We start from the raw sequence: 15,447 nt of genomic DNA, 5'->3' as shown, positions 1-15,447 counted from the left end.
GTCACGTACCCCTTCTTGTCCATGCAGAGTGCATGCTACTTGCATGTGGCCTTTTGCTCTAGAGGAAAACCTTCAGCACAAAGCCCAGTGCAGACCAGTAGGTTACCCTGCTGCAGAGGCTCCACCCAGTACACTCACAGGTCAGACTGTGTTGCTTGGTCAGAGGATGCCAGGCCAGTTCCCAACACAGATAACAAAACCAGCCTGCTGGTATGTTTGCACAGATGGCTTAGGAAGTGCTCAGAGCAGTCACCCAGGGTCAAATCCTAAATACCTTACTCGGACGAAAGACATGTTAAATTGTTTGGTTCTTTGTCCAACAATTCAATCAATCATACAGTATTTGCTTCTAATTTTATTTTAGAGCAATCTATTTTTTCCCTATATAAATATAAAAAATCTCAGATGCACATCAAAAAGCCATTTTCTATTCCCTGTGTTGTGTCAAGCTTTCCGTCTTTGTAGCAGTTGTTTCATTTTCTCTGTTCCCTTCATTCACAGTGCAGCGTAGAACTGGAGGATTCAGCAGAGGGGAAAAAATGATTCAGTCATCAAGACTATCACTTCCAGTTTAGGATTATTGCTCATAATATTTTCTCTGGGCTGGCTCAGCCCGGACTTCAGGGGCTCAGAAAATAATGCTGTTCCTGTACTTGATTGGTCTAAAACTGTTACTCAGGCCTCACACTTGAAAGGAATTTCAGTGCAAAGGAGATATTTTCGCAGTATGGTAAGCTGAAAGGAAAACCATCTTTCAGTGAATTGTACCTTTCCAAAAAATCACTGAAGAGTTAGTACACGGGTGGCTGTTATCCCCTTAGGGAGGTTAACATGCTACACCAGGAACAAATAAACAAATCACACATGGCTGTCAGGCAGATGTGGGAAAAATGACTCTTCTTTACTGAAACTATTGGATCGAGTGACCTTGTCTCGACCTGGGTTTGGGCAGAAGCCAGTCCCAGTGGGACAGACATAAGAAGGCTGTACTTGAGATGGCTTTGGGGTTTTGCTTATTTTTGTTTTGTTGGGCAGAGTTTTAAAATAACAGAGAAAAATGAAAACCACTCGAATAACTGATGTATTTATTTTCTTATATACACTTAAATATGGCACATCTGACAGTAGTTGTACAATAAACTCAAAATGATAATCAAAGCTGGACAGTAGATCAAATAACTCAGTGCTGAACGTATTAGAAGCCAAATCCTGCACACTGAATTTCTGAAGAAAGTCTCACCCAGGAGCTGCATTAGCTAAGGATTGGGAGGCTAAGATTATCTAGTCTCAATTTCTGAAAGACTGACTGGTGACTGTAACTCTATTACCAATATACCAGCTTCATCTTCCACAACGTGACACTGAACTGGCACTTTCCACTCTTTCTCCCACGCAGCCAGCAATTCAGTGGTTGTTGTTACATCTTAGAGATCAATTACCAACGTCCCAGAGGATTCACCTGCAGTTAGTGATTACTCTAATAAATAAATGCAGACTGGATTCATTCTTTACTATTAAGGTGGAAGATGTTCATGTTTACTATTGTTTGAAAGTCAGTGACAGCTACTTTTGCAAAGCAGTGGATTTTCAGAGAACAGGGGAAGCTCAGTCAAGGAGTTTCTTTGCTTTGGGACCCATGAGAACCTCTTTTCTCCTTTGGACAACGACAGTGCCTGGAACACATTGGTTTTGCAGTTGGGCATGTTCTGGGTTGGGATGGACATTTGTCCTCACAGCTGTTAGATAAAGGAGGAAAAAGCAAAAAGAGAGAAGCATTGTAATTTAATTCTTCACTGTCACATTCTTTCTTTTTTTTTTTTATTACTGAACACTGCAATGCTCTCTGGACAACATTTGGGAAAGTGTTGACACCCTACAACACAGTGACACAAGACTTTGCTGCCTGACAGCTCTTGTCTACAGAAACATGTCTTGCTGTGGTCCATTTGTCCACAGTCACAACCTAAGTAATGCTTTCATTTCTTGAGAGCAGTGAGGTCCAGAGCGTCAGCACTGGCTAATGCTGCCCTCAACTTCTGCAAAGTACCTTAGCTCACCTGATGCTTCAGCTTTGGTCCTCTAGGAATCCTGGGTATAAAAGTCTGGCTTCAAAGTCCTATGTCCAGATCATAGAAATTTCTAGAAGCCAAACTCATTTAAACAAATGATTGCATTGATCACCTCCCGCCTGTCTGAAACACATAAATGACCAAGTCTCTCATGCTCACTTTAATCTCTGGCGATTCTTTTTAGCTATTTTTATACTTGTTGTCAACGATTTTATGCTTGTCCTTATTTTCAAAACTGAGCCTAAAGGTGCAAAGGTTACTTCTTCCACAGCTGCTTCTCCATGAAGGAACCTACAGAGTCTATGAGAATGGACCCTGTGGGTGACCATTCAGTGAAGTGCAGCTCTGCTGAGGTACCCAGGGAAATTGGATGCTGACTGGCCATGGATAAACTTTCAGACCAAGCTACTGCATGCTCCTGGGTCTTTATGTGAACTAAAGCTTTCTGAGAAATTTGAAAAATAAACTAATGCATGAAAACAGGTAATTTAAGATGGCATTTTCTAAGTTTTGGCAAAGGAACCTCAAAACTAGTTACACAAAAGGATTAGGGAAATGCATGAAGTATAACAGCCCCAGAACAATTTTCCTGCTTCTCAGTGGAATCAGAGCTGATTGAGTGGGTTTGTATGTGTACAAAATTGCATTAGCTGTAGAAAATCACTTGCTCTGAGGACAAACTGAATAAGGAATGTGGTGTATGGTGTGTGTGCCAGCTGAGGGGGCCTTTGTCCCTGCATGTCCATGAGACTGCATTCAGCTGTCACACAGAACACAGGATGGGTTCTGCCTACCTACAAATGCAAAACTCAGTATCTCACTGTATCCCGTGTCACACAGTAATTTCAGTTGTGGCACATTTTTAACCATCACTCCCTTAAGACTGGGGGGGTGGGGGGAGGGGGGATAGGAATAATATTGGTAGTTGAATAGCATCCTTGTCCAGATTTCTTTTAAATATGTTAATTAAATAAACCTTAGACTCCTTCTGTGAGGTAAATATTGTAAATATCTCTGTTATTATTATCTCCTTAACTGCAGCAAGGTGTTTTATCCTGGGTGGACCTCCTAGCTAATTCAGCACTTGCACCTCCCACATCTATGCAAGCTAATTCAGATCTTGTAGCTTAGACACTGAATGACAAGGAGCACTTACCTGCAGGTTTCAGCATGAAATATCTTGTGTTTTAGAGCACAGCTCTCCTGGCTCTCCCTACACAAATAGCAGCTGCAGTTCTCTTTACTTTGAAAAAAATCTGTGGGACACTTCTGTCTACAGATGCATTCACAATTTTCTTCATCAAATTCCATATGTTGTCCACACATAGCCAGCTCAGCTAGAGGAGGGAGTCCTGCAATAGCACACACATCTTTTAGCAGTAAGCTTTAAATCTCTAAATCCTGCTTTTGAAGAGACTAACTCTTTCTTTGCAATCACTAGGACTCACACATGTACTCCCTGATAGATTCTAGTCTTCAGAATTTCTGTGGTAAATTACAATGCAGAAAAGGACTTGGGAGGATTAGGTTGATTATTTCACTTACTGTAATTCTGCTTTTTCTTGTGGGTTGAACCCTGTAGAAAAATACTTTATTTTGGGGCTGTGTATTAAAAGATCCTGGCATTACCTTTTGGAATACAAGATTCTTTACTGGAGAGCAGTTTTTTTTAAAAAAAAAAACCAAAACAAAAAACAAAACAAACAAACAAACAAAAAAAACCAACTCAAAAAGGATTTCATTGATACCCATGACAAAAACGCACATTCATGCAAACTGTGACACTCGTCACTCAATGTACTTCATTATCCATATGCTGCAGAAGGTTTGCAAGAGTAATGCTGTGTCTAGTAAGGTGCGAGCTGGTGTAGTGCTTCCGTAAGGAGTATATGCACACTTGTCAGTTAAAGACAGAAGAAAATACTTTGTTTCAGAAACAAAACCCCAGCCAAGTGGATGCACTGTCTAATACTTCATCTATCTTCCCTCAAAATACACATCTGGAGTACAATATGAAGCTAATCCTAGCAAAAAAGGAACACATTTTGTGAAAGCTTTATTAAAATGCTAGCAGCACATCTCCGGTTAAAGGTCATGGCATGTGATGTGTCATTGGGAAGGTAATTTCCTGTAGGTTTACAATTAGGTCTTGGATTTAACCTATGGAATGTGGAATGTAACCTGCATCTGTGACCTCTGCAGCCTAAGCTCTGATCTCAGTGGCCAGAAAAGGCTTACACATTACTTGAAAGAAACCTTCATTATTATTTACTCAGTGCTGGAAAATCAATATCCAGGCAGAATAAAACCTAAGTCCTATTGGAAGGGAGGAGGAATCTGCCCCAAATTCTTGGAAGACAAACCCCTTCCTTGGGGTGATAAAGGTTGGCATGCGTGAAGTGGTGTAGAGTGTTTTGGTCTCACTTTATTTCAACCTCAAAGATAGATTTTAAGTTATTTTGTCCCAGTCACTGCCAAACACGATGTACTTCAGAGAATGATATTTTATCTGAGGAGATATTGAGTCTATGTCAACGAAAGCTATAATTCAACAAGCCACAGATTTTAGTGCTCCAGGCTGACCTTACACAACTCTAAGTTAAGAGGACACGGACTGTTCACAGTCCTTTGGACTTACCCTGAAATATAGAGTACTAATCCTTTAATGAGTGAAAAATCTAACTTGAGCTTACCTTCCTAACCAGAGTGAGAACAGATCCTACAGAAACCACTATGCAACTGATCTCTTGCTTATTAACATTAGGAGATTGTAAGCAACAGACCAGTTTATGAGGTTATTTAGTTTTATTTTAGCTTGCTAGCCTAGGAATTGCTTGCCAGCTTGCTTTTATTGTTGCCTTGGATGGTTTATTCTTTTGCTTGCTGCATGTAGGTTAAACCACAAAGGCAAGGTTCACTTCATTCTGTGTCCATCTTCTCTAGTGCTATGATAATTTTATTTTGACCGGTACAATTTCCTGAGAAAAACAATTTTAAAAAAAACTTTATACAGGAGGTGGAGAAATTTTAACTTCTCTTGATGTGTACTTCTAGGAAGTGTCTTTAGATTTACACAGTTACCCCCTAGAATAGTTCCTGCAAATTTCTTTGGCAGATTAAAGTTTTCCAGAAAAAGCAGAGGGATAATGGAAGTAGTGAACACTTCTACAAATTTTACCCTCTTCCGTTTCCTTCCACAGACCTGAAAGGGTATACATGTGTGCCTCTGGGTATGTATGACATATCGGTTTGAAAAGCTTCCTAAACTTAAGACTATAATAAAAAGTAGTCAAATACTTTGAAAAGTCATATAATCTTTTGCACTGACTACAACTAACAGGCAGGACTGATTTTCCCTATCTTACTCCTGATAAAGGCTGTTCTTAAGAATGACCCACAATAAAGATTTAGCATCTTCCCTATGCAATAAATTCCAGGGTGTACTTTTTCTACAGTTAAAAGGTTTTCCATAATGCCTATCATACAATTTAAGGCCCATGTAAAATAAAAATGTACCCAAGGTACCTACTTTACTCACTCTTTTTAGTACTTTCCTATTACCTATTCAGGTTGTAAATATAAAGGGAGTAAAATGTCCAAGCGAAAAACGTGAGACGGGGATAAGCACATATGAGTGTTTATTTTCAGGTGAGTTTCTACACCATAAGCCAAGTCTGTCTAGGGATGTGGAGTCAAAAATGTAACTCTTTGAATGAAAAATTGGGACAAACCCAAAATGGAACATAAGCAGCCTGGAGATAGTAATCAAAAATGTCCGTTTGTATTTTCATCTTTACCTTCTCGTCTGTTGGGGTGCTGTACATCTACAACACATTCACATTTGTCACTATCCCAGATCCATCCATTATGACAAAGTTTGTTGGTAAAGGGGCAGCTAGAAGGAAAAAAAAACCAACAACCACACAAAGAAAAGATAAGAATTAAAAAAAAAAAATAAATTAGAAGCATCAGTGTAATCATTTGGCAAAATGAGCCTGCTAGTATGCTGAGTCTGCCACTTGTACTATGTGAAGGTATGGCATCAGTGTGCATTACAGCTGCAAAAGAAAACCTTGGGACTGGATGGTTTTGCTGGTAAGGGTCCAGCTGTCCAACTAGAAGGAACAGGTACAGCACCTATTTCAGATACACCCTTGAGGAAACAGCTACAATTTTGCAGCTCCACTTTTACATAAAACAGCTCTACCCCACCCAGGTTAGTCTTTGTTTTACAGTATTCATGCCATGCAACTATTCAATTTCTCCATGATGCCAGAAAGTGCAGCTCCACTTCAAATTTGTCCATACTTGAGGATGTACAGTGGACCGTTTACAAGGTCAGAGAGGCCAGTTTGACTTTTAGGCACTTTGCTCTCGAGGGGAACTCATAAACTGGAAGAAGGCTTAGGTTCTTCTGTATTTTTGTTGGAAGAGGATTCATAGCGGCCAGCAGGCTTTGTGAGGGCCGGAGTGACTTTGCTGAAATGCCACCTCTCCCCCAGCCCAGCTGTCTAACTGAAAGGCAGTTATGGGGGCAACCCTACATGCAGGGCTAGACAGAGACATCTGAGCTGACTTTCAATGACGTGTTCAAGCTATCTGTGTTTCTAAAGTCTTTGTTAAATTAACATAGCCTGTTCTCACCAGGACTACAAGTATTTTTTACCGTATTTTGGAGTTAGATGTGAGATCACTTTTCTCCAGCCAATGAGCCTGAGAGTTGAAAACAAGGGTTGGACCAGAAAGTGAAAAGCCACAATTCACGTTGATTCAGATCCAACGTGCCATGAGGTATGGCAGAGGGCTTTAGCTTGAGCACAGCACTCTGTGTGCCCTGGCTAAATATTGCGTGATCAGAGTTGCTCGTGTTAGGTTGAAAAAGTCTATGCACATATACTCAAACAGCTCCAGTAGAACATATTGCTAATATGTACACTCTGAGTCCCTGCTCAAGCACCTGAATGTCTTAATGACTCCAGATGCTGCTAAACTAGCTTGCTGTTTGTTGGATTCTGATGTCCATTCACTTGAAATTCACCAGGTTTAGCTGAAGCTTTCTAAGCCCAAGTGATAATCATATTATTTGGAAAAACTGTTAGGATACCAGAAAGTGAATGGATACTATAATGGCCAGATCAGGACAAAATAGTTTTCATACTTTGGACCACACAACATGTGTAGGAGTTTCTAAAGGAGGGAACTTACCCATCTTCTTCTGGGTACTGGACAGATCTTCGTATGATGGTGTACTGATGGCGCGGAGTATTTGATAGACACTTACAGGCTGTGTGATTGGCAATTTTGATTGGCACGGGCTCAGGAACACTTGTCAAGGGAACTGAGATCTCAAAGAGCTAGGTGGGTGAAATAACATTTATTTTTCAGTTTCCATTATACAGTTAATATTTGGACTTTTAAATCTTATTCTTTGCCACCATTTTTCCCACCCTTGCTCCTTTCTAGATACGGTTACTATAGGTATAAATGAGCAGGTATGCCCACTAAGGTAGGAACTTGCCAAAACAGTGGTCCCAGTGCTGTATTACCAGCTATTAAACACCCAAGACCATTCAAAATCATCTGCAAACACACTCAAAAGACTTTTCTGGATGCTAGGGCCAAATGGAAAAGATATAGGCGATGGGAACTCTGTTCTCAGTTACATCTCAACCACTTAGGGAGACAGCTACTTAACTGTCCTAGGGTGTAATCACAGCATGCATCTTTAGGAGTCTAACTTAACCTCCACCCCCTCTTCCAAGAGGGAAGAAATGGGAATAAATAGAAGAGAGTTAATTTATTTTGCTTCAGCTGGGTTCCAGCAGGGAACCATCCTGAAAGTGTTTCTTTGTGGATGATAGCAGGAGCCTAAGGAGCCAAGCAGCCTACCTTCAGTGCATCAGAATTGTTTAGGGCAATCCGAGTAGCCTTGTGGAAGCCCTGGTTCCTTGGCAGCTACCTGTGGGAGCTGTTGAAGTGACCCACACCCTCTCTGCCCCCCCCCTCCCCCCCCCAGCCAGCTTCCTTCCCATGGAAGCCAAAACATAGGGACATCTCTGTGTGCCAGCATGTCTTGGCTCAATGCTGCATCCACATGCAGGGACTGAGTATTCCTAAGCCAAACTGCTTAGATATTTAAAGTTAGGTGTCACACTGTCTAACTTTAAGTGGCATGAATATCCTTCAGTGGATATTCATTACCAAAGAAAAACCAAAAATCCCACATGCTTTCACCAATATGGGAGCAACCCCATTCATTTTAGAGGAGTAAATCTGGACTGATGGTGATGTGTCCAGTAGTGGAACTTATCTGAGGGCTTTTGAGGGAATTGTTATTTTGAAGGATGCTAAAGGAATGTTACACGCTGCAAAACTGCAGGTTTTCAGCAAACTTATGAACTGCTCCTCCAAAACCACATAAATAAATAAATACTTTTTACCCTGACCTAGCTCCCTGAGCATAACAGATGTCTTTTATGTGTGGCCAACCGCTCATAACAGCTTTCTTCCAGTGTGGAATAAAAGCAATTAATGAACATTGACACAACAAAAATGGGCCCTGATTTGTTTTACTCCAGCTCTATTCCAGTACAACCAGACATAGTGGAATTACATTCCAACAAACCTGAAACAGATACAGAAGTGAATTTGACCTGCTTCCCATGAGGACTTCAATTTTATTTTTAAAACAGCCGCCCTTGATCTTTGTTCTGATTTTTAAAAAAGCCTATTTCATAAGTAGAATTTAATGTAGTCAAAAGGTGTTATCACTGTGAGTAGGGATGCACAAGGTGAAGATTCATTAGAAAGGAGCAGTTTCCTATCCTCCTTCTGTAGGTATAAACACAGATGGTTCCATCTGTAAGGCTGATTGAAAGTACTAACCTTGGAGCTCTGCTCACCCACCCACTGGAGCAAGATGGCTCTGTACGTAGACCCTAGAGGGAGTCTACAGAAAGAAGCTCTCTGGCTACTCTCTGTGTCCTCGCTTTTTGGCGTTGGTCATTAACACAGATATTTGTCACCTGTTGCACCTAAGCAGTATCTGACTACGGGTTTAAACTTTTTTTTCAAAGTAGCTTGTGATTTGGGACATTTAGATCCTGAGGCATTCAGATTGAGAGCGTCTGGTGTCTCCTGCTGAAAATGTCTCCGCTTTAGGCTCACGAAACTGCCCATCCAAAATTATTAGCCAGCCCTTTTGGCATTGACGACAATTTTGAAAATGCAGTGCTTGGACTCCTGGCCTCACACGGCACAATTTCTCAGAGTTTCTCTTAATCCTTTGGTGCAGGGGATACCCATAAGCCAATATTCTCAAGAAGCCCCAGGTCCAAGTAACAATATATTAAAGAAGAATTAAACTCCTTAATATAATGGGAGCCTACGGTCACTTTCTCAGGGCCTGATTTTCCATCTTTACACATACATATCCATTTTTTATTATGCAAATGAATGTAAAATGCTATTATTGCACATGTCTGCATTCAGTCCACATGGATAAAAATTAAATCTTCAGTTTGTTATGATAGTGCAGACAGATCTTTCATAACAGGATTTCAGAAACCATACGTTCTTCTTCCCCTCACTTCTTGGAGAGCCAGGGTAAAACCAAAACAGATGAATAGTCTCATTTACCGTTTTTGACACGTAAGTTGTACTTGTATTCATGCAGCTCAGACTCTCCTCATTGCAGCAGCCTCCACATCTGAACACATTCACACAGGGAGGCTTGAAAAATTTGTTGGTTGTTGTGCCCAGCTCTTTGGCAACTTCCACACAGGTTTCCCTTGGCACGCATTGAGTCTTTTGCCATTCCTCATCTATGACTGGAGAAAACACCATTTGTATGAGCAATCACGGCAAAGCTAAACCTTTGATTAGTGAAGCAGAAGCATTATATAAATAAAAATGAAGTGCTGGCAGGCCATTTGCACTTACTTGGATCGATTTGCACTTACTTGGATTGATCTAAGCACCAGAGAGAGTCTGAATGCAAGATTATCCCAGTAACTTACACCAGCTGCACTGGCACAGAGGTCAGTGTATTTATCCGCCTTTAGCTTCCAACATGGATGACCAAAATCTCCATTAATTCCAGTGGGTTAAACAGAGCTGCATCTATTTTCCCTAGCTGAGAGTCAGCTCTACAGTGTCTATCTGACAAAACTGGCCCGCACCCTGTCCTCGTACTCTCCAGGGCCGACCTCCTTACTGCCATTTTATCCTCTCTTTGTGTATACCCCACCACAGACTTAGCAGACCCTGGGCCTGACTGAAAAGCACATTAATGATTAACAGATTCTGGTCAGAGAGCATTAATACTCCTACTGGATGTCAGCCAGTAAGCACCGTTCCCAAAATGTCTAATGGAATCCAAGACAAACATTCTCACACCTCAGTACCATCAGGGGGTTCAAGTCTGAATAACAAGAATATGAATTCAAGCGTGATTTATCTATTCAAAACACAGTGGCATCTTTCAAATACTGAATTGTTATAGCCTAGTAATTTATTTTAGACTGATCTGTCAAATTCCGACTGTGGGAAGGAATAATATGTTAAGTGACTGAACCAGAGGGAGAGAGCAGTGACATTTACGTAATATTATCTAAAGTCTTGTTAAGAGGTGGCCCTGCTCTTTTTGTCTTTTGCTTACCTGATTCAAGTTATGGAATTACTTGAGAGTCATGAATGCTTATGCTTTAAGTCCTTCTCAGAATTATGGAAAACATTTTTCCTGTCTGTCCCTCCTCCACCAGGCTTCTAAAAGTTCAAAAGCAACTTCTGTACTCTTAAGAAAATTGCTTTCTCTTCCAATGCAGTCCACTTCTCTACTATTGTGCAAGCAGTGCGTACATTTACAGGGAAGTTCTGGGAAAAGAAAATCTTGAATACTTTTAATCTACATGCGATACTTTGTCTACAGATGAGCATTTATTTCTCTCTTTCCTACATGACTTTCCTTTTATTATTGTTAATTTTTTTTCAACTGAATGTGTATATTTAAATCAGTTTGTTCATTCCTGCAAAGTCCTTTCCCAGGGTTGATTAACTCCACTTTCCAGTCATGGAAAAATACAAGACATAAGAGCTTGGTGTCCAAATTCTGATTTTATAGCATAAATTAAGAGAAGAATCACTAAAATCAATAGAATTTTCCAGAGTTATGTTTGTCTATCAAAACAGCAATCTAATCCTAGGCCTTAAAATAGAAAATAAAGTGTTTGCCAAACTCACTAAGGTATGTACATGTAATCACCTCAGATGTCACTTCAATGAGTGTAAGCAGCGATGACCTTTCCAACTGCACACATCCTCACTTTATTAACCACTTTTTAGCAGAAGGGCCATTATAGGAAGGGGTGATCAAAGAAGTAGGTGTCACATTTTGTTCAGAAGCACTGTGGTCACGCTGATTTTTTCTGTGAGCAAGCACAGAGCAGCTCCTGAGAAATTTGGCTCTGATACAGACTCCAGCTTGAAAGCACTGCAGTGCTAGGTGAGCTGAGCTGCTCAGGAGAGACCGTGGTTACACGGGGTGACACAAGCTTTCAGAGAACTCATCATTGAAGTTCAAGAAAGGAGGAATAAAGTCCTGAATTCACCCTGCTGGAGTTTGGGGTGCTGTGGAAGATGGTCTAGCAGTGAAAAAACAAGAAGCTTTGACCCAGCCTTCTCATCAAAACACTTTATTAAAACAAAACAGATGCCCTTGGCAAAGAGGTCAATGCTTAATGACTGGGAAGGGTGTGGGAAAGAAATACATGTTTATGGGCTTGGGTTTTTTTAAAAGGAGCTTTAGTACCTTGAACATATTAAGATATTAGAACAAAAGTAGTTTCTGTCTTGGGATAATTCCACTGTGGATTGAAGAACGGAGAAGATGACCCAATAGGGTTTTTTTAACTTAAATTTCCATGGCTTGACTTTGAATGAGAAAACGGACATCTCTGTGCCTAATATTAGACTTTTAAATGGAAAACAGAAAACACTTAACAGATGTTCCAAGCAGAAAATTACACCTATATGACTATATAGTCATCTGACTTTATTACCTGAACAGTTACATTATCCTGCCATTTTAAAAAGCCCATTGCAATATGCACAGGGTAAGTAACACTTGATAACATCATCTGTTGTATTGCTGTTTTCACAAAAGGAACATTTTATTTTTTCAGAAATGCTGGTGCTTACTAAATGATCAATAGTGAGTAGAGAATTACGGTATTTGACACTGGGTACTACTTCTAATAACTCTATGGATCGTTAATAGTGCTATGTAGACTTGTAAAGGTATGTAAACGAAATGTTTATCATCAATTAAAGCCCTCCAAGTATTCTTCCAGTATGTATTTGATTTAGCTTCTCTCTGTACAAAATTTCTATGAGAAGTTTGAAACCATGCCTTTGATGTGACAACCCTTTTCAGACTGGTACTCGTATCTGCATTCCTGTGCTGTGGCTCAGAGAAGCAAATTAAGGCCTTTGCTCAGCCATAATTCAGCTGAGTAATAGTGTGCAAATGTGGCTGTGGTTATTGTAAAAGTGGTATTGGAACAGGGTCAGCAATATCTGATTTCCCAAAAGGAGAGTGATATGATCACATCACTTCAGGGTAAAGACTGAACAAAAAAAAGTATAGCTCAGGCTGTCCTTCGTTAGGCTGCAGTGTGGCTTTGCTGTAGGATATCTGTGTGCTAGACCAAAGCATAGTAACTGATCTTTTATTTTACATCTATGAACATACAGTGCCTCTTGGGTGTCTGACCTACAAGGAACAATATTCATTTTTGCTACAGATAGGGCAATAGATTGTGATTCCCTGCATTCAGTTGTCAGTTGGTTGTTTGAAGATATTCTTCTCTCTGGAGAAACTCCCTCAGATGGATTGAAATTAAGGCAATACCTTTTTCCTCTGCAGTTCCCACCCGGACACTGCTGCTGGTGCAGCCAGTGCCTTATGTCAGAGCACACCTAATAAAAAAAGGATTTCTATGCCTGCAGTAAAGCTCATTCGTTTCTACCTGAAAGCAAATTCTGAGATTTAGCACAATGTTGCTGGCTGGCCCCTCGGCCAGTCATTCCAGCCTGTTCTTTGCACACTGACTTCCCCTCTTTTCTGTGGACTGACAAATCCATACATAACACATCTTCCCTTCGGAGAGTGTACAGGGAGCAATAAGCCTGATTTAGCCACAAAACAAGGAGGCATACTCAGGCTGTTGTCTGACATTTTTTCATACAAAGTAATTCTCCATGAATGCCATGTTGTTTCCAGTGCAAGTGTATTTTAGGAAACCCCTGGTACTTAATGCTTTATTGCACAAGAATTAGTGGTCCTGAAGCCAAGATCAGACTCAGCCACTAGCTGCACCTACCTTTCAGTGTATCGATATCATAGAAAGCAGCAGCAAATCTGGTGGAGCGATGTGATGCAGAGCGGGAGTCTAAATTGGCCAGACTCTTGAGTTTTAGCCTGCATTTCCACAGCTTCCAGTCCTCAGAGTGAGTGATGCGAAGCAGCTCTTCCAGGCTGGATGCTCTCCTGATCTGCTGTTCTGACCGTTCCAATGCTGACAGAGATGTCCTCTGGAAAGGAAGAGGGCAGTCAGAAAGGCAGTACCTACCTTTACAGCCTGCCCCCAGTGCAGCACATGGAGCGCTGGCACAAAAAGGCAGCGCATCACTGAGGACAGCTGAGAGTCCCTGGGAAAACAGCAGCATACAGAGATGTACTGGGCTTTGATAGTGTGCAGCACCAGATTGAGCTGCAGGATTTGCGCCCATATAAATTGGGAAGGGGGCGGGTACCGACTTCCTCACCCTTTCCGTCACAGGCCCCAGAGCTATTTGACAAATGCAGACTTTACTGTACCCCTGGTCCCCAGGGAACCTGGCAGACACTGATCTGAGTTGGCCAGCCATGCCAGCATGAATCCCCAACCTGAATGAGTTCAGCTGGTGAGCACAACACGCGTGCCTTTGCAGCAAGCCACCTTGGGTGCCAAAACTCTGGTGCCAGCCATGAGACATCACCGCAGGGGCAGGTGATACAGCTGGAAGCTGCCCTAAGTACAAGGGCCCATCCACAGGGTGGGCAAGCACAACATTCAGCGTGCTGCAAAGGCAGGATGCACCTGCCATTTCCCATCCTGACTACCCTCTGGGTCACGACCAAGTCAGCTAAAGCGGCCTCAAGTCAGCCTCAGCACTGTGGCTGTGCAGCAGCATTAGCACAGTCACTGTATTTTCCACCTGTATGATGTACGTGACCATTCTCTGCTCCCATGGGAGAACGCTCCCTACAAAGAACTACCCTATCAGTTTAATGTTGCTATTCATTGAAAAAATACCTGTTTAACAGAAACTTAATATTGCATAGCACCCCATAACAATACTGGTTTCTTTGGCTGCTGCTTTCCAACATCTGTGTTTGTGCCTTTATCAAGGCACTGAGTATTTATTTCCACTGACTCACCAGTTCTGCTGAAAATTGTTGCCTCCAACCCAAGTAAAAGGTTATCTTTGTAAATGGCTGTGTTGCACTGGGCTGGTGCTCTCAGCTGTACTCTGGTCATGCAGCTGACTGTACTTTTTGATTTGCAAATAAAGGGCTGCAGTGCCAGCTGTCATAAATAAAACACCAGTTCTTAAAAGCAAAGCTGAAGTATAGGAAGCTGGCAGTGAGGTGTGTAGCAGCCTGGAGTCAACCAGTAGCAAGCGAGTGCTCTGTATAGGACTAGGGAAGGGGTAGGGGAAAGGGTCACCTATAAGAGGAACATTTTTAGATGAGATCTGAAACCCAGGCACTGAGTGCATCTGTTATTTATTATTAAAACATCTGTGGCATTTATTTTGCAATGATACAGATGTTAGCCTGTACATACGGGCCAAGTTAGTTTTTTCGGTAATTACCTTCCACTGACCTAAAATTCCCTATGTAGTTAGCTCAGAATAAGTTATTTGCTCTTCTTTTATGCCCATACAGAACATTATATTGTGCACTAGAAATCTGCCATGTTTTGTTATAGGAATAGCTGTTTTTCATAGATGAATGACTTCTCATATATTTCATATGTAGTAAAAACTGGAAAACCCATCTCAATACCTATGGACAGACAGCTCGGATGGAATGTGAATTCTTAGCACCAGTAACTGAATTTCAAGTTAGTTTTACAAACAAGCTGCCCAGAATTTTGCTGATCTAGGAAAGCTGAAATTCAGCTTGAGGTCAATGTGTCAAGAGTTATTTGTTCTAAGAACCGCAGCTTATATTCACTCCTATTCACAAACTGTCTCCTTGACCTTGCAAAATTTGAGAGTGTAAGACCAGCACTCTCACGATAATGGGACCAAAGATATTAAAACTGAACTC

At 41.2% G+C, this 15,447-nt stretch overlaps 1 protein-coding gene across 1 annotated transcript in view; it reads right to left on the bottom strand.

Moving 5' to 3' along the window:
* Window positions 1–1,068: 1,068 nt before the first annotated feature.
* Window positions 1,069–15,447, bottom strand: part of VEGFD (vascular endothelial growth factor D) — a 31,119-nt gene continuing 16,740 nt past the window's right edge. The window contains exons 2-7 of the mRNA XM_005443035.4: window positions 13,451–13,661; window positions 9,708–9,898; window positions 7,275–7,423; window positions 5,867–5,964; window positions 3,226–3,421; window positions 1,069–1,736 (exon numbers count right to left, since the gene is read on the bottom strand). Coding sequence (XP_005443092.1) covers window positions 1,610–1,736; window positions 3,226–3,421; window positions 5,867–5,964; window positions 7,275–7,423; window positions 9,708–9,898; window positions 13,451–13,661 — 972 coding nt within the window. The 3' untranslated portion in view covers window positions 1,069–1,609. The remainder of the gene's footprint in view (window positions 1,737–3,225; window positions 3,422–5,866; window positions 5,965–7,274; window positions 7,424–9,707; window positions 9,899–13,450; window positions 13,662–15,447) is intronic.

This window comes from Falco cherrug, chromosome 2, assembly GCF_023634085.1.
Source record: "Falco cherrug isolate bFalChe1 chromosome 2, bFalChe1.pri, whole genome shotgun sequence".
Lineage (NCBI taxonomy): Eukaryota > Metazoa > Chordata > Aves > Falconiformes > Falconidae > Falco > Falco cherrug.
Note: the sequence above shows the minus strand (reverse complement) of the source record. Positions and strands in the feature narration are given on the sequence as shown.